The 20,039-nt window shown below is 45.1% G+C and overlaps 1 protein-coding gene across 2 annotated transcripts in view; it reads right to left on the bottom strand.

Annotated features, from left to right (window-relative positions):
• Positions 1-19,621, bottom strand: part of DMGDH (dimethylglycine dehydrogenase) — a 102,661-nt gene extending 83,040 nt beyond the window's left edge. The window contains exon 1 of one of the 2 annotated variants that reach the window (XM_073623765.1): positions 19,388-19,621. In XM_073623765.1, the coding sequence (XP_073479866.1) occupies positions 19,388-19,551 (164 nt within the window). In that variant the 5' untranslated portion in view covers positions 19,552-19,621. The remainder of the gene's footprint in view (positions 1-19,387) is intronic. The other variant, XM_073623758.1, reaches the window with a different exon arrangement.
• Between the last annotated feature and the right edge of the window lie 418 nt (positions 19,622-20,039).

Raw genomic sequence — 20,039 nt, 5'->3', positions numbered from 1 at the left:
TTGCGCAGCAGACTTTTAAACGCATTTCTTTTTTGGAAAAAAATACTTTAATGAATTAAAAAAAAAAAAAACTAAACACTACAGTTAGCCCATTTTTTTTCGTCCAAAAGTTTTGTGTATTTAATATTTAAGATTTCTGGTGGTAGGGAACTCAATTCTTAGAAGGACAGAGAGGGCAATCTGTAACAAAGACCTGAAGCGCCGAACTGTATGTTGTCTACCGGGCGCTCGGGTTTTGCACATCACGGATCTTGTGGACAGATTACTGGGAGGGGCTGGGGAAGACCCAGCTGTCATGGTGCACGTTGGCACCAATGACAAAGTCAGAGGCAGATGGAGTGTCCTAAAGAATGATTTTAGGGACTTAGGAGCTAAATTGAGGAAAAGGACCTCCAAGGTAGTATTCTCAGGAATACTACTGGTACATCGAGCCACACCAGAAAGGCAGAGGGAGATTAGGGAAGTAAACAAGTGGCTAAAAAGCTGGTGTAGTAAGGAGGGGTTTGGGTTCCTGGAGGACTGGGCCGACTTCTCAGTCGATAACCAGTACTATAGAAGGGATGGACTGCACCTAAATGAGGAGGGTGCAGATCTTCTGGGAATGAAGATGGCCAAAAAGTTAGAGGGGTTTTTAAACTAGGCGATGGGGGGGAGGGTCCAGAGGTAGACATAGTCAGCGCGGAAGATGTTCCAGAGGGTAGTATTGGGGGCATTAGTGGTAGGTTGACCAAAGCACAAAAACACAAGGTAAGTATAGTAGCAAGTCCTAGTTGCAATCTCGAAACACCCAATACGAGGACAATATGTGACCGGTCTAAACTATGTGGCATGTTCACCAATGCCAGGAGCATGGCGGACAAGATGGGTGAACTAGAGATACTGTTGTACGAGGAGGATTTGGATTTTGTGGGAATTTCAGAGACCTGGTTCAACAGCTCTCATGATTGGCTGGCAAATATTCAAGGGTATACCCTTTACTGCAAGGAGAGAGAGGGTAAAAAAGGGGGAGGAGTATGCCTATATATCAAGAATAATGTACAAGTGAAGAGGTGGAATCCTTATGGGTAGAGCTCCAAAGGGATGAAGCTAAGGGGAAAATAATGCTAGGAGTATGCTATAGGCCCCCTACCTGAGGGAGGAAGTGGAGACAGATCTCCTATCACAATTTGGATTAGCAGCAAGGATGGGAAGTGTTATCATAATGGGGTATTTTAATCAACCAGACATAGACTGGGCGGAGGGAACCGTGCATTCATTTAAGGCTCACCAGTTCCTTAATGTCTTGCAGGACAATTTTATGGGTCAGATAGTGGACGCACCAACTAGAAATAAAGCATTACTGGATCTACTGATTACCAACAATACAGACCTGATCACGGATGTGGACATACGGGGCAATTTAGGTAACAGCGATCACAGGTCAATTAATTTCAGTATAAATCACACAAATAGGAAACATAAAGGGAATACAAAGACACTGAATTTCAAAAGAGCCTACTTCCCTAAACTACAAACCTTGCTAAAAGGCATACATTGGGATAAAATATTAGGAACAAACAACACGGAGGAGAGATGGGTTTGCTTTAAGAGCATATTAAATAAGGGCATTAGCCAATGCATCCCACTGGGTAATAAATTTAAAAGAGCGAACAAAAGTCCTGGATGGCTTAACTCGAATGTAAAAATGCATATAAAAGCAAAGGAGAAGGCCTTCAAAAAATACAAGGTTGAGGGATCATCCTCAGCATTCAGACTTTATAAAGAATGCAACAAGAAATGTAAGGGTGCAATTAGGACGGCTAAGATAGAACATGAAAGACACATAGCGGAGGAGAGCAAAAACATTCCCAAGAAATTCTTTAAGTATGTAAACAGTAAAAAAGGGAGGACAGACCAGATTAGCCCCATAAAGAATGAGGAAGGACATCTGGTTACAAAGGATGGGGAGATGGCGACGATATTGAATTTATTCTTCTCCTCAGTCTTCACAAGTGAATTGGGGGGCTTCAGTAGCCAAAACTGCAGTGTTTATCCTCATGACACAACACAGGATGCACCTCCATGGTTAACAGAGGACAGAATTAAAATTAGACTTGAGAAACTTAACATTAATAAATCACCGGGACCAGATGGCTTGCATCCGAGGGTACTTAGGGAACTCAGTCAAGTGATTGCCAGACCGTTGTTCCTAATTTTTACAGACAGTCTACTGACTGGAATGGTACCAGCTGATTGGAGAAAAGCCAATGTAGCACCAATATTTAAAAAGGGCCCAAAATACATCCCTGGGAATTACAGACCAGTTAGCCTAACATCAATAGTATGTAAACACTTGGGGGGGGTGATAAGGGACTATATACAAGATTTTAGTAATGAGAACGGTTTCATTAGCAGTAATCAGCATGGATTCATGAAGAATCGTTCTTGTCAAACCAATCTACTAACCTTCTATGAGGAGGTGAGTTGCCATCTAGATAAAGGATGGCCCGTAGATGTGGAGTATGTGGATTTTGCAAAAGCATTTGACACAGTTCCCCATTAATGTTTACTGTACAAAATAAGGTCCGTTGGCATGGACCATAGGGTGAGTACATGGATTGAAAACTGGCTACAAGGGCAAGTTCAGAGGGTGGTGATAAATGGGGAGTACTCGGAATGGACAGGGGTGGGTAGTGGGGTTCCCCAGGGTTCTGTGCTGGGACCAATCCTATTTAATTTGTTCATAAACGACCTGGAGGATGGGATAAACAGTTCAATCTCTGTATTTGCAGACGATACTAAGCTAAGCAGGGCAATAACTTCTCCGTAGGATGTGGAAACCTTGCAAAAAGATCTGAACAAATTAATGGGGTGGGCAACTACATGGCAAATGAGGTTCAATGCAGAAAAATGTAAAATAATGCATTTGGATGGCAAAAATATGAATGCAATCTATACACTGGGGGAGAACCTCTGGGGGAATCTAAGATGGAAAAGGACCTGGGGGTCCTAGTAGATGATAGGCTCAGCAATGGCATGCAATGCCAAGCTGCTGCTAAGAAAGCAAACAGAATATTGGCATGCATTAAAAAGCAGATCAACTCCAGAGATAAAACGATAATTCTCCCACTCTACAAGACTCTGGTCCGGTCGCACCTAGAGTATGCTGTCCAGTTCTGGGCACCAGTCCTCAGGAAGGATGTACTGGAAATGGAGCGAGTACAAAGAAGGGCAACACAGCTAATAAAGGGTCTGGAGGATCTTAGATATGAGGAAAGGTTGCGAGCACTGAACTTATTCTCTCTGGAGAAGAGACGCTTGAGAGGGGATATGAGTTCATTATACAAATACCGTACTGGTGGCCCCACAATAGAAATAAAACTTTTTCGCAGAAGAGAGTTTAACAAGACTCGTGGCCACTCATTAAAATTAGAAGAAAAGAGGTTTAACCTTAAACTACGTAGAGGGTTCCTTACTGTAAGAGCGGCAAGGATGTGGAATTCCCTTCCACATGCGGTGGTCTCAGCAGGGAGCATCAATAGCTTCAAGAAACTATTAGATAAGCACCTGAATGACCGCAACATACAGGGATATACAATGTAATACTGACACATAATCACACATAGGTTGGACTTGATGGACTTTTTTTTCAACCTCACCTACTATGTAACTATGTAAGATACATAGTTTTTTTTCATCTAAATTATACATACTAGTGTACTGATTGGAGGCTGGTTGTGTTTAATAAATGTTTAATTTAAGAAATTTTCTGTATCACTTCTCATTACTTAACTGTTAGATTTTATGAGATGAAGGGAAAAAAAAAAAAATCAGCCTAACATATCGGTCCAAAAAAATCAGCATCATACATCGGCGAGAGAAAAACCCATATCGGTCGACCTCTACAGGCAACAGCATGTGGTGAAATTTGAGTTTTATCAACATTTTTATATGTCCAAAAAGTATCAGAAATGTTTTCCCACGTAAAAAACGCTTATAAATGCAAACACTCATAAAAACCGTTTACCGTGCTTACAAGCATTTGGCGTTTGAAATGGCAGTAAACTACAGTCCTGGACACCTTTAACCTCAACTGCCTCTAAACTATTGTTTCCTGAATGAATGAGTGACTTGTATAGCGCTACCTATGCGAATTGAATCGCCTTAGGTCGCTTCTTAGCTGCCGGTGTCCATTTGCGGTATAGCGCGGTCCTTTGCCCCATGGGGTCCTGACATGCTTACAAACACATACACATATTTGGCCAATTTTTTCGAGAGGATCTAATTGACCTACCAGCATGTCTCTGGAATTTGGGAGGAAACCCAAGCAGGGACAAGGAGAACATGCAAACTCCAGGCAGATGGTGTCGTGGTCGGGATTGAACCTATTGTTGCTAGGTGAAAGTGCTAAGCACTACACCACTATGCTTCCTGATAGACTCCATGGCAGCATACGTGTTAACTGCCTCCTCTCCAATGTTATAGGACCCCATTCCCATAAATTTGAGCTCACAGCCAGAGACTGCATTCCTTTTTTGTCCTCCTCATTGGACCTACAGGGATGCACTTACATTTTATGACGTCCAAGATTGAGCCCCGAGTGGGTTGGTGTCGGTCATACGATGCAAGCAGTGTTAAATGATGGCCCAGGACCCAGTCATGGGCAGGTGTGTGGCTTCAGGCATTTATGTCCAGTGGTGGGGATGGCCTGCGTATGCCCAGGAGTGAGACGTCTTGCATGGATCGGCTGGCAAGGTCTGGGGCTCTCTGGATTTTTTTCTCCATGGCAGCAGTTTTTGTCTTTTGTGTTGTCTGTCCTCCCTCATGGTGTTCCTTGGTTCTGTCATTCTCATTTCACCTGGAATGCTTCTGCGTTCCAGGATGCGTGTCCCACCTTCTGGGTCGCGGCCACGACGAGCTTTCGCGCATAAGCGAAACCACTGGTGAAACCGAGGCTTGGTTCCCGCATGCGCAGCTCAGCGGGGGGGACCCGGCGGACGCACAGGCGCCTGACGGCAGGTCGCCACAAAGCAGGCGTGAACGGGGCATGGTGTTGACGTCACTACGGGGGGGATTTAAAAACCCGCTAGCCCCTGTCACTTTGGGATTATCTGCGGGCAGTGTGCGGCCTGTTTCCCCAGGCACCGCAGGATAAGGTAAGCACCAGCCCAGGATCATGGTGCGGGTGGAGGAGGGGGAGAGGCGGCTCTTAAAGGAGAAGTACTTTCCTTGTGCTGCCACCTTACTCCTTTCCTTCTAGGACGTGGGGTGTTCATACAAGGTGCAGGATTGTCGCCTATTCGTCCTCCATGGTGCCATGGACAGGTCACCACCTCCATGCGGCCAGCCCTCACGCTCTAAGTAAGCAAGGGTGAGAGGATATACCTAAATATCATAAGGGGGCCAGGTCCCCTAATGGGTGGACACATGCCCTAATGACATGCTCTCTTTTCCCTACCCTTCTTTTTTTTAACCCTTCCAGTTCGGATCGCCAGTTCGTTGTACGGGCCGACAGGGACCTTGTCAGGCCGCAACATCAGCCTTCCTCATCCAGGTCCAGACGTGACTCCCCGTCTGGAACCCATCAACAGAGGAGATGTTCCCATTCCTCCTACAGACACCGCACCCACCGCAATGACAGCCGCTCTGATCGCAGAGCCTGCTGGGGATGTGGGACACAAGTCCTGGAGGGAAAATCCTTATGCGACTCATGCTATGCCCAGAAGGTTGGGGAAAAAGAGACTGAAAATCAAAACATGGAGTCTCTAGTTAAGAATGTGATGTAGCAATCCCTGAAGGAGTGGGGTACGACCCGCACACGGAGCCAGTCCACCACTCTGTCAGGCTCCCTGGCTGATGAGGCCCAAGAGGATCCAGGCCTATCCCAGTCTTATGAAGCATCTCCCGGGTCTTCAGACAGCGAAGTACAGATGAATTTATTGGAGGCTTCGACTTCGCCCTAGTCTCACCACTATTTAAAGCGGTCAAAGAGGCCCTCAAGTGGGAAGATTCTTCCACCCCCAGCTAAGCAAAGGAAATTCTTTGAGCACCTGGGGAAGGAGTGCTCCTATTTCCCACTCCTTTCAGAGTTGAAAGATATTATTGATGAGGAATGGAGCAAAAGTAGACAAGAAGACCTCTTTGTCAAGTAAAACCTTCAGATTATACCCCTTCAAGGCAGAGAAAGTGAAGCATCTGGAAAATGCTCCCTTGGTAGACGCAGGACTAATGCAACTGATGAAGCAGTCAAGGACCTCAAGAGGATATACGGGCTAGAAGGTATGGCTTGCAAATCTGCCTTGGCCCTCGCGGCCATGTCCAAGGCTATGGAAGCCTGGACAAAAAATGTGGATTCCATGCTCAAGGGCATTTCAGAAGAACTGGCCAGTGGCTCGGCCAACCAAGAACTGAAGCTGGCAGCAGCCATCCTGGGGGAAGCTTCTGTGGACCTGATCCGCCTGCTGGCCTGGACTATGCTATCCTTGGTCACGGCTAAGCAGGCCTTATGGTTACGCCCTTGGCTCTCTGATCCAGCATCTAAACAAGCCTGTTGTACGATCCCCTTTGAAGGGCCCTCGTTGTTTGGCAACAGGTTGGATAGCGCTATAGCCCGGGCCACGGGTGGGAATTCGGGCTTCTTGCCCCAGAATAGGCATCTGTTCAGCCAGAAGAGGCCACAGCAGAGAAAATGCAGTACTGAGCGTTCAAGGGAAGCATGCTCCTACAGGCCCGGCCGAGATTTCAGAAGGAACTGGAACAGGGATCAGACATCCTTCCAAAAGCCAGCTAAAAGCCAGGCGTCCAGCGGATGTGAGCCGGCTAAGTCATTTTGAGATTGGGCCCACCTAGGCGGGTCGAGTGGGGGCATAGAAAGGAAAAAGATTTCCACGCTCACAGACCAAGGCTTGCAGCCTCCCCTTACTCACCCCCACAGGGATGAGGTAGGTAAGAAAGCTATATGTGAATAGGGGCAAGTGGCGCTACCTATGTTGGATACGTACCCGTTGTGTGTTAGCTGTACAGCTATGTATTAACTGTGTACTCTCCTAGAAATGAGCTAAAAAATGCACTTATTCAAAAAAATATTACTGTGTATATGTGCCCAATGGGATTAATATCCCATACCAGAGGGTGCACACAAATATGTGAATCTTATAAAGTGTATATGTGCCCAATGGGATTAATATCCCATAACATCCTCGATGTTATCTTGGATTCCAATGGGGTCGTCCCTAGGGGGCTTCCGCTCCAGGTGTAAATATCCTTCAGGGTTACGCTTTATCCTCATATAAAAGAAAATAGGGCTCCCAAAAGAAAACAGGGCTCCCTGTTTTCTTTTATATGAGGATAAAGCGTAACCCTGAAGGATATTTACACCTGGAGCGGAAGCCCCCTAGGGACGACCCCATTGGAATCCAAGATAACATCGAGGATATCAGAAGCCTATTACCCCTGCAGGGGTGCAGGGAGCTGGTGAGTGGGGACCCTTGAGGGGGAGCACCTAAGTCACTGGATATCAATTGCTGCCATCACTAAAGTCACTTCACGCAGGAACTCTTGAATGAATTGTCTTCAAGTTAGGACTTTCACAATACTGATTTTTATTAACTATATTTTTTTGTTTTTTATATTTTTGTCATATTTGGTATATTTCTGGCACATTCGATTTTTTCATTTTTTATTTTTGTTATATATATATTTTTTGTCACATTCTACACCTGGTCCCTATTAATACTGTTTGTTCCCCATGGTAAAGAAGGGGGCTGTGATTGTTTCACCAGCATAACATGTTATTTGTGCACAGTGGAGATACTGTGTTAATACCCAACTAGTATATTGTACTTACTGTGGACTGATTATAGACTCATTACTAGTTAGTGCAACAGCCGGAAGGACGTTTTGGTTATTATATGGTTAACCCCTTATACATCAGTAGTAGGCTGTGTACTGCTACACTTATTTATTATTTTTTATAATTATCGTCACCACCACTGATGATTTTTTAGTTATACCTGTATATATTATATTTCTCTTTGCTATACCTGTATATATTTGTTTGCACCCTCTGTTATGGGATATTAATCCCATTGGGCACATATACACTTTATAAGATTCACATATTTGTGTGCACCCTCTGGTATGGGATATTAATCCCATTGGGCACATATACACTTATAATATTTTTTTGAATAAGTGCATTTCTTAGCTCATTTCTAGGAGAGTACACAGTTAATACATAGCTGTACAGCTAACACACAACGGGTACGTATCCAACATAGGTCGAGTGGGGGCATGTCTGCTTCTCTTCCGGCATGTCTGGGTGGCCTCAATCTCGGACTGCTGTACCATCAGGACAGTTTCCATAGGCCACATTCACCAGTACCCCCCCCCCCAGGTTTATTTCTACCCTGCTACCACGGTCAGAAGAAAAGACTGTCCTATGTGGATTTGCGGATGGTATAGGGAGCCGTGGTGCTTGTCCCGAAGGAAGAAGAGTCCCAAGGGGTGTATTCCCCTCTCTTCCTAGTGCTGAAGAAAAACGGTTCATGGCACCCCTTGATAGACCTAACCTATTTAAACAAGTTTATAAAATACAAACGATTCAAAATGGAGACTCTGTCTACCATTCAGCAAGCCATGCAGCTAGGCAACTGGCTAGTCTCAGTCGACCAAAAGGATGCCTATTTTCATGTGCCTGTAGCGGAAAAATTTTGCAAATACCTCCGGTTCAGGGTCAGGCAAAAACATCTACAGTTCATCTGCCTCCCTTTTGGGCTGACAACCTCACCTCGAGTTTTCTCAAAGTTCTCCCCGCCCTCATCAGAACAAAAAGGTATAAGGCTGTACCACTATTTCGATGACCTCCTGTTACTGTCCCAAGACAAGGAGCAGCTGCTAATCCACAGAGCTCAGGTTATCACCACACTGCTCGAGTTGGCTCCTAAACTAAGAGAAAAGCCATCTGGATCCAGCACAGCACCTGGTTTACCTAGGGACCCTAGTTCGATACTGTGGAAAGTACCATCTCTCTGCCAGTGCGGAAGATACAAATCATTCGAGAAAGAGTGTCACATGCTCTAACCTCCTCACGTCCGAGGGCCTCACAGTGCCTAAAAATTATCAGCACGATGGTCTCTACGACCCCCATGGTCAAATGGTCTCTGTGGAGGCTACACCCTTTCCAGATAGGGTTTCTCCAGGAATGGAAATCAGGAGACAACCAAACCATTTACATAACAACAATAATGAGGAACAGCCTCTTCCGGTGGCTTCAACGCAGGAATATGCTCACATCCCATTCCATTGCCCAGTCTCATGGGTCACGGTCACGACCCATGCCAGCGGTGCTGGTTGGGAAGCCCTTTGCAGGCCAGAGCTTGCACAAGGCAGGTGGGAAACTCGTCTCCACAATCCGGGTTGGAATGTCCTGGAACTGCGGGCAGCCTGGTGTGCCCTTCAAGCCTATAGTCATCTCCTGAAAGGGGAATCAGTTTCATTGAGAATGGACAACACAGCAGTCTCCTATGTGAAGAGACAAGGGGGAACTCAGAGCTCCACCTTGCTCCAAGAAGTCGAGCCCATCATGTCATTGGCCCAGAAAAACCTGGCCAATATCTTGGCAGTCTTACTTCCCGGAGCCCAAAACGTCCAGGCGGATTTCCTGTTCTGTACCCTTGCCCGGTGCTGTTGAGACTGATGATCTGGTTCTTGAGAGAGAGAGGCTGGAAACCCTCGAATGCGCGTCAGGAGTAATTTCCACCCTCATGAGCTTGAGAAAGGCAAGCACTAATAAGGTTTACAGGAGAATATGGGCCAAGTTAGCTGAATTCTCATCCTCTACAGGTAGATCATTTAGAGATCCGGGTATCCAAGACATCCTGGAATTCCTACAATCTGGTCTAGATCTGTCTCTGTCCATCAGCTCCCTCAGGGTCCAAGTCTCAGCCCTATCAGCCTTCTCCGGAACATCATGGGCCGTGCACCCTTTAATCCGACAGTTCTTTCGAGGGGCGGCAAGACTCAGGTCCCAAAGGAGGCCAAGATTCCCCAAGTGGGATCTTCCCTTTGTTCTCGACTCACTGGCTGGACTCAGTACCACAGGAACCGTTCTGGTTTCTATCAAAGACCTTTCTTCAAAAGTCGCTTTCCTCGTGGTCATCACTTCGGTCAAAAGGGTCTCTGAGATCAGGTCCTTAGGTCATAAAGAACCATTCCTGACTTTCTACCTGGACCGGGTGGTCCTTATCCCAATGCTCGGCTCAAACTAGCATAGGGACTTATGTCAATGTTCCTTGAGAACCAATAAGTTGTCCTACCTACATTCAGGGTCCCAGGGTCCACTGTGGCTCACCCACTGGATGTAGGGGAAATACCGAAGGAATACCTGCAAGTTACTTCCTCCTTTAGATGCTCAGACTGCCTGTTTATCCTACACTCTGAGAATAGCAAGGGGAAGCGAGCTTCGACCAGAACCTGGATCGTCCAATCCATCCAGCAGGCATACAGGGCTAAGGGCTTGGCTCCTCCAGAGGTGGTGACGGCACATTCCACCAGGGTCATGGTGGCTTCTTGGGTGGCAGCCCGACATGTTGCTCCAGATGTCATCTGTAAAGCGGCCTAGTGGGCCTCCATTAATACTTTCATGACTCATTATTGCACAGAACCTGTGGTTCTCAACTCCTGTCCTCAGGAACTACTAACAGGCTAGGTTTGCAAAATAACTGAAATACATTTCAGGTGATAGCATTTGCTGCTCAGTGATTGCAGTATTTTAGTCTGCATCTCCCCAAGGTAATACTTAAAATCTGGCCTGTTAGTGGGTCCTGAAGACAGGAGTTGAGAACCACTATTGTAAGGGCTCATTTACACTTGCTTAGGCTTCAACACACATTAACGGCTAGTTTACACTTGCTTCAAAACAAGGCTTTGGACAGGTTTTGTTAAAGCTCTCTGAATGCTAGTCAAAGCCCATGTCACTAAATAAAATGGTTAGCTTACAATCCCATTTACACCTGCTTTTGCTTTGCATTGCTTCAAAAATTGTACCCCATGTAGCTTTAGAGGTGCTTCAAAGCATCTTACATAGTTACATAGTAGGTAAGGATAAAAAAGACACAATTCCATCAAGTCCAACCTATGTGTGTGATTACATGTCAGTATTACATTGTATATCCCTGTATGTTGTGGTCATTCAGGTGCTTATCTAATAATTTTTTGCAACTACTGATACTCCCCGCTGAGACCACCGGCTGTGGAAGGGAATCCCACATCCTTGCCGCTCTTACAGTAAAGAACCCTCTATGTAGTTTAAGGGTTAACCTCTTTTCTTCTAATTTTAATGAGTGGCCATGTGTCTTGTTAAAGTGAATGGTATGGGAATAAAGACGGCGCTGCCCTCTAATTGATTGGGTGCTATAAACTAGTGTGGTAAGTGAACCCTGATAATAAAATTATGTGTCCATAGTGCAATCTCACAGAATTTTCAGAAATAACCAAAGAGCAAAAAAACGAAAAATCAAAAAACCAAAAAAAAAAAACCCAAAAAAAACCAAAAAACAAAAAACCGTAACCTCAGTACATGAGACACTAATAAATAAATAAAATCCCCCCGGTGGGGTAGATACGTATGTCAAAATAGAGAGTGTAAAGATAAAAGTGAACTCTGTGATAAAATAGAAAAAATACAAAATATTATATTTCCTCAAAAGTTTTGGGACAAGATGGCGCCAAGAGTGATGTGAATTATGTGATAGAAAATAATTATTTATATGTGTATGTAGTGCTACTGTGGTATCCGTGTTGCCGTTACCATGTGTATATACAAATTAATAACTAGGGTCATGGATTACTCTAATATTCAAAAGTATTGGGACACCATGGCATTTGTGAACCAAGAAAAAAAAAAAAAAACTTAATTATGAACCATGAAAAAAAAACTTAATTATGACACCCTATTAGTAAACTCCCTATGAGTTAGATGCGAATATATAAAAGCATACAGCAGCCATAAAATCCAGTTCTATAAGTGCATGATAAGCAATCATTAGCTTCTAAAAAGTCCATGCAAGGGGTCATATATTAATGACCAGGTGGAGAAGACAAAGTTCAAGTATAAATGCTGTTTATTTCATCCTTGGGGACACACTACAGTGACTTCTGTGCCTTTCAATCAAGATGGTGACTTTGAGGTGCTCACCCCCCAATAATACCCCACTCACCAGAGATGATCACCCCTGCAGGGGTACCGAGCGACAGAGTGGGTGTCCCAGGGCAGGTGATGTTCAACCTAGTGTGCTTCCATTCCTCTACTGTGTGCGGTCCTCACAGCTACTCCAGGGAAAAGATGTGCTCTAATATGATCAGGCTATTCCAACGATTTGCCACCTTCAACTCTGTTTCCATGTGTTCATCTCCAAAAGTTTTGGAGATGAACACATGGAAACAGAGTTGAAGGTGGCAAATCGTTGGAATAGCCTGATCATATTAGAGCACATCTTTTCCCTGGAGTAGTTGTGAGGACCGCACACAGTAGAGGAATGGAAGCACACTAGGTTGAACATCACCTGCCCTGGGACACCCACTCTGTCGCTCGGTACCCCTGCAGGGGTGATCATCTCTGGTGAGTGGGGTATTATTGGGGGGTGAGCACCTCAAAGTCACCATCTTGATTGAAAGGCACAGAAGTCACTGTAGTGTGTCCCCAAGGATGAAATAAACAGCATTTATACTTGAACTTTGTCTTCTCCACCTGGTCATTAATATATGACCCCTTGCATGGACTTTTTAGAAGCTAATGATTGCTTATCATGCACTTATAGAACTGGATTTTATGGCTGCTGTATGCTTTTATATATTCACATCTAACTCATAGGGAGTTTACTAATAGGGTGTCATAATTAAGTTTTTTTTCATGGTTCATAATTAAGTTTTTTTTTTTTTTTTTTCTTGGTTCACAAATGCCATGGTGTCCCAATACTTTTGAATATTGGAGTAATCCATGACCCTAGTTATTAATTTGTATATACACATGGTAACGGCAACACGGATACCACAGTAGCACTACATACACATATAAATAATTATTTTCTATCACATAATTCACATCACTCTTGGCGCCATCTTGTCCCAAAACTTTTGAGGAAATATAATATTTTGTATTTTTTCTATTTTATCACAGAGTTCACTTTTATCTTTACACTCTCTATTTTGACATACGTATCTACCCCACCGGGGGGATTTTATTTATTTATTAGTGTCTCATGTACTGAGGTTACGGTTTTTTGTTTTTTTGTTTTTTTTGGTTTTTTTTGGTTTTTTGATTTTTCGTTTTTTTGCTCTTTGGTTATTTCTGAAAATTCTGTGAGATTGCACTATGGACACATAATTTTATTATCAGGGTTCACTTACCACACTAGTTTATAGCACCCAATCAATTAGAGGGCAGCGCCGTCTTTATTCCCATACCATTCACTTATTCAATAATTGGACCCTTTGGGGTACCAATCAGGAATAGGCAGCAGCTCTCACACTGTCCTAAGCGTGGACCTATCTACCTATATGTGTCTTGTTAAATTCCCTTCCGTGAAAAAGTTTTATCCCTATTGTGGGGTCACCAGTACGGTATTTATAAATTGAAATCATATCCCCTCTCAAGCGTCTCTTCTCCAGAGAGAATAAGTTCAGTGCTTGCAACTTTTCCTCATGACTAATATCCTCCAGTTCCTTTATTAGCTTTGTTGCCCTTCTTTGTACTCGCTCCATTTCCAGTACATCCTTCCTGAGGACTGGTGCCCAGAACTGGACAGCATACTCTAGGTGCGGCTGGACCAGAGTCTTGTAGAGCGGGAGAATTATTGTTTTATCTCTGGAGTTGATCCCCTTTTTAATGCATGCCAATATTCTGTTTGCTTTGTTAGCAGCAGCTTGGCATTGCATGCCATTGCTGAGCCTATCATCTACTAGGACCCCCAGGTCCTTTTCCATCCTAGATTCCCCCAGAGGTTCTCCCCCCAGTGTATAGATTGCATTCATATTTTTGCCACCCAAATGCATTATTTTACATTTTTCTACATTAAACCTCATTTGCCATGTAGTTGCCCTCCCCATTAATTTGTTCAGATCTTTTTGCAAGGTTTCCACATCCTGCGTAGAAGTTATTGCCCTGCTTAGCTTAGTATCGTCATCTGCAAATACAGAGATTGAACTGTTTATCCCATCCTCCAGGTCATTTATGAACAAAATAAATAGGATTGGTCCCAGCACAGAACCCTGGGGGACCCCACTACCCACCCCTGACCATTCTGAGTACTCCCCATTTATCACCACCCTCTAAACTCGCCCTTGTAGCCAGTTTTCAATCCATGTACTCACCCTATGGTCTATGCCAACGGACCTTATTTTGTACAGTAAACAATTATGGGGAACTGTGTCAAATGCTTTTGCAAAATACAGATACACCGCGTCTACGGGCCTTCCTTTATCTAGATGGCAACTCACCTCCTCATTGAAGGTTAATAGATTGGTTTGGCAAGAATGATTCTTCATGAATCCATGCTGATTACTGCTAATGATACAATTCTCTTACTAAAATCTTGTATATAGTCCCTTATCATCCCCTCCAAGAGCTTGCATACTATTGATGTTAGGCTAACTGGTCTGTAGTTCCCATGATGTATTTTGGGCCCTTTTTAAATATTGGTGCTACATTGGCTTTTCTCCAATCAGCTGGTACCTTTCCAGTCAGTAGACTGTCAGTAAAAATTAGGGACAATGGTCTGGCAATTACTTGACTGAGTTCCCTAAGTACCCTCCGGTGCAAGCCATCTGGTCCCGGTGATTTATTAATGTTAATTTTCCCAAGTCTAATTTTAATTCTGTCCTCTGTTAACCATGGAGGTGCTTTTTGTGATGTGTCATAAGGCTAAACACTGAAGCCCCCCGATTCCCTCGTGAAGACTGAGGAGAAGAATCAATTCATTACCTTCGCCATCTTCCCATCCTTTGTAACCAGATGTCCTCCCTCATTCTTTATGGGACCAACATGGTCTGTCCTCCCTTTTTTACTGTTTACATACTTTTTTTTTTTTTTTTTGCTCTGCTCCGCTGTGTCTCTTTCGTGTTCTATCTTAGCGGTCCTAATTGCACCTTACGTTTCTTGTTGCATTCTTTATAAAGTCTGAATGCTGATGATGATCCCTCAACCTAGTATTTTTTGAAGGCCTTCTCCTTTGCTTTTATATGCATTTTTACATTGGAGTTAAGCCATCCAGGACTTTAGTTAGCTCTTTTCAGGTAAAAAAGAGAGAGAGGAGCGCCACTAAGTAAAATCATTTATTCACAAATATAAAATCAAAGTATCAACTTACATTTAGGAGCGGTATGTAGAACAGACAGGTGTAATTCCAGATGGAAGAGGGGGAAGGAAGCAGTCAGTGATTCCCCGGGGATGCCTCCAAACACAACGCAGTCTGGCGGGGAAGCCAGGATGGTGCAAAGCCTGTCTCTGTGGGAGGACGGAGCGGCAGCCCAGGAAGCAGCTGGCAATGTTGTCAATGAGGAGAAAAAAACACAATGCGTTTCTGAGCATGCGCAGGGTCCATACGGCACAAGCGCGCTCCTTTATCAAGTCTTGGCTTCCCCGCCAGACTACGTTGTGTTTGGAGGCATCCCCGGGGAATCACTGACTGCTTCCTTCCCCCTCTTCCATCTGGAATTACACCTGTCTGTTCTACATACCGCTCCTAAATGTAAGTTGATACTTTGATTTTATATTGGTGAATAAATGATTTTACTTAGTGGCGCTCCTCTCTCTCTTTTTTACCTGGATGGATCTGAGTTTGACTTCTCTCTACAAGAAGAGCTGCCTTTCGTGAATCTGGCCACACAGTACCCCACAAAGAAAAGAAAAGTTTTATTCTGGTGTTTTGTTTACCTATGACTTATCCTCCAGGGATCCTCTCCTGCATTATAGACTGCTTCCTGGCTCCTGTCCAAGACTTCCAACACCATCCTGATTACACCGCTTTTGATCCAGCTTTTAGACTTTATAATTCTATTAACTTTTATAGTCATTTGCCTTATAGCCTCTGAGCACCAGTCTTTAGTTTAATTATTTTAGTTAGCTCTTTTAACCACTTCAATACCTGGCACTTAGACACCTTCCCGGCCAATTTTCAGCTTTCAGCGCTGTAGCAATTTGAATGACAATTGCGCGGTCATGCTACACTGTACCCAAACAAATTTTTTATCATTTTGTTCCCACAAATAGAGCTTTCTTTTGGTGGTATTTGATCACCTCTGCGGTTTTTATTTTTTGTGCAACAAATAAAAAAAGACCTAAAATTTCGAAAAAAAAAAGTTTTTCTTTGTTTCTGTTAAAGTTTTTTGTAAATAAGTACGTTTTCTCCTTCAATGACGGGCACTGATATGGCTGCACTGACGGGCACTGATACGGCGGCACTGATGGGCACCAATGAGGTGGCACTGATGAGGTGGCACTGACGGGCACTGATGATGGGCACTGATAGGCGGCACTGATGGGCACTGATAGGTGGCACTGATGGGCACTGATAGGTGGCACTGGTATGCAGCACTGATATGCACTCATAGGTGGCACCGATGGGCACTCATAGGCGGCACTGATGGGCACTCATAGGCGGCACTGATGGGTACTCGTAGGTGGTATTGATTGGTACATATGGGTGGCACTGATGGGTACTTATGGGTGGCACTGATGTGTGGCACTGATAGGTGGGCACTGATGGGCACAGATGGGCACTGACAGGTGGCACCGATGGGCAATGACAGGTGGCACCGATGGGCAATGACAGGTGGCACTCATAAAACATATTGGGGGCATTGCTGGAACATAATGGTGCCAATCAGTGCCCATTTGTGGGCACTGATTGGCACAGATTGGGCACATTGGGCACATGTGGATGGCCATGGGGTACATACCTGGCCATCCACATGTTGCCCCTTCCCTGGTGGTGCTAGTGGAGATCCCTGGTGGTCCAGTGTGGTGATCTGAGTGAGGGCTGCGCTGATAAACAATCAGCGCAGACCCCCCCATCAGGAGAACTGCAGATCGTCTCTCCTCTACTCGCGTCTGTCAGACGCGAGTGAGGAAAAGCCGATCAATGGCTCTTCCCATTGACAGTGTGATCAGCCGTGATTGGACACGGCTGATCACGTGGTAAAGAGCCTCCGCCGGAGGCTCTTTACCAAGATCGGTGGAGCGGTGTGTCAGGCTGACACACCGCTCCACCGATCGCTGCGATGCGTGCCCCCGGGGGCGCGCTGCGGCATGTTATCCTGCTGGACGTCATATGACGCCCAGTCAGGATAACGGAACCACTTCCTGGACGTCAATCCGCTATAGGGCGGGCGGGAAGTGGTTAAATGTATTACCCAATGGGATGCATTGGCTAATGCCCTTGTTTAATATGCTCTTAAAACGAACCCATCTCTCCTCTGTGTTCTTTGTTCCTAATATTTTATCCCAATTTATGCCTTCTAGTAAGGTTCGTAGTTTAGGGAAGTTGGCTTTTTTGAAATTCAGTGTCTTTGTATTCCCCTTATGTTTCCTATTTGTGTGATTTATACTGAAGCCAATTGACTTGTGATCGCTGTTTCCTAAATTGCCCCGTATTTCCACATCCATGATCAGGTCTGTATTGTTGGTAATCAGTAGATCCAGTAACGCTTTATTTCTAGTTGGTGCATCTACCATCTGAACCATGAAATTGTCCTGCAAGATATTTAGGAACTGGCGAGCTTTAGGCAAATGCGTGGTTCCCTCTGCCCAGTCTATGTCTGGATAATTAAAATTCCCCATTATGATAACACTTCCCATCCTTGCGGCTAATCCGACTTGTGATAGGAGATCTGTCTCCACCTTGTCCCTCAGGTTAGGGGGCCTATTGCACACTCCTAGCATTATTTTCCCCTTAGCTTCCTCCCTTTGGAGCTCTACCCTTAAGGATTCCACCTCCTCCCTTGCTCCCTTAGTTATGTCATCTCTCACATTCACTTGTACATTATTCTAAGTCTATGGCAAGGGTCATTCATCCAAGCTCCACCGAAGCCTCATTGAAGCCTCATTGAAGCACCAGGCAAGCAGGGTGTAAACAACTGTAAGCTAACCATTTTATTTAGTGACAGGGGCTTTGACTGGCGTTCAGAGAGCTTTAACAAAGCCTGTCCGAAGCCATGTTTTGAAGCAAGTGTAAACTAGCCCTAAAGGTGCACAGTGAAAACCTGTGGCTTTATGTAACTAATAGGCAAGCTCAAGCCATCTGCTGACTTGTATACATTTGGGCAATTTTCAGGCATTTTGCCAAAGCACCCCTAAAGACATCTGAAGGCACCCTGGTTAAAAAAAAGGCTGCTCTAGACCACCATAAACACCTAAGATAACATAGAGGAGAGTTCAGGGGCTATTAAAAAAAATGCCCAGCTGCCCCTAAACATCAATTTAGCAGCTGCAGCAGGGGCAGCCTGTCCATTAAGGGATTAAGGGTGCACAACCCCCCCCCCACCCATTTCAGGACGCCGGATGCATGAATTCCAATGCATGGTGGGTGTTTTTTTTAAGCACCTGATTAGAGCCAAAGGCTCTAATAGGCTTCAAAATAAGGTATTCTTGGGGCGCAGAGAATGAGCTTGAAGCCCACCCAGGTGTGTTACAAGAGCGAATGAATATTCGCTCTTGTAACACTGATCCTCCTCCCGGCCAATCAGGAAGCGTGTATTGAGACCTGTCACCCGATTGGCTGAAAGTTCAAGCGATCCTATTGGACACCTAGGAGGAGGGGAGGAGCCACACGCTGGAACCCGCCAATGGAGGAGAAGACATGAGCCGCTGCCCGCCACCCGTCCAGATGGGGTAAGTGCAGGACCGACCAGCAAACAGCGGGGGGGAGGTACTTCCGGCAGCTTGGGGGGGTTGTTTGCCCCCCCCCCAAAAAAAAAAACACCAGCCGCCACTGAGCTGCAGTGTACATGAGGCCTTAGGTTGAGACAAACCATTTATCACTGACAGGGGTGCTTATAGTGATCAGCTTTTATTTATTTATGTAAAATTAAATGTATTTATGTAAAACCTTTATCTCAAAGAAGAAAACATGATTTGCTGTAACTGCTTATAGAGTCTTAGCTGGAATTTGGCTTCAATTTGTTAGTGTATCTAAATCTGCTAGTACATCTAACACTCCTCTCCGTCCAGACTGACAATGCTGCTGTTCAAAGGTGTCTCTGTTGCTCCTTCATCCAATGGAGGAACTCAAATAAAAGGCGTGTTACAGGACAGATCACCAGGTGAAAAAAGAGGAAAAAGCAATCCAGAGACAAAGCAACCAACCCCAGCATTGAGATCAGGAGATCCTGGAGTTTTATTCCTATCACTTACCTGTCAGGGGTGGTGGATCTCCTGGAGTCCTGCAGGCAGCAGGTGGCAGTGTGTAGCCTGTCCCTGGGGGGCAGTATGTGGCCCCTGTTGTGCAGTAGGTAGGTCAGGCTGCGCCTCATCATGCTGGGCAGATTCTGATGGATCATAAACAGCCTGCTGATCATAGAAATATGGGAACAAGACCCGCCTCCTCCACAGTCAGACCCGACTCCTCTGCCAGACCCGACTCCTCTGCCAGACCCGACTCCTCTGCCAGACCCGGCTCCTCTGCCTCCCCTGCTGCAGCTGCTGCAGAACTTTGTACAGCCCGAGCACACTCACATGTCTACTCATTGACTATACCGATCTGTAAACATTTCAACCAGCTCAGTTCTTGGTTTACACCCAGCAGGCTGTGACTGTAGATTTGCATTGAACTTCTGCAGATGTATGTCCATTCTTTTACCCTGTGCTGGGATTATAGGGGTTACTCCTGACTGCTCCATCCCCCCCTAATCATCATCAGAGGGGGGCACTGGGGGAGGCTGGGGTCAGTGTACAGGTCTGCCAGGAACAGGTTAACATCTACTAACTAAAGGACATCCCTGTTTGCACAGCAGATAACTGTCCGATCTGTGTATTTAGCGGTCCCTGGCAATGCTTAGCTGTATAA

The sequence above is a fragment of the Aquarana catesbeiana genome, linkage group LG01 (assembly GCF_042186555.1).
Source record: "Aquarana catesbeiana isolate 2022-GZ linkage group LG01, ASM4218655v1, whole genome shotgun sequence".
Taxonomy (NCBI): Eukaryota; Metazoa; Chordata; class Amphibia; order Anura; family Ranidae; genus Aquarana; species Aquarana catesbeiana.
The sequence above is the reverse complement of the archived record's forward strand: the minus strand, read 5'-3'. Positions and strand labels throughout refer to the sequence as shown.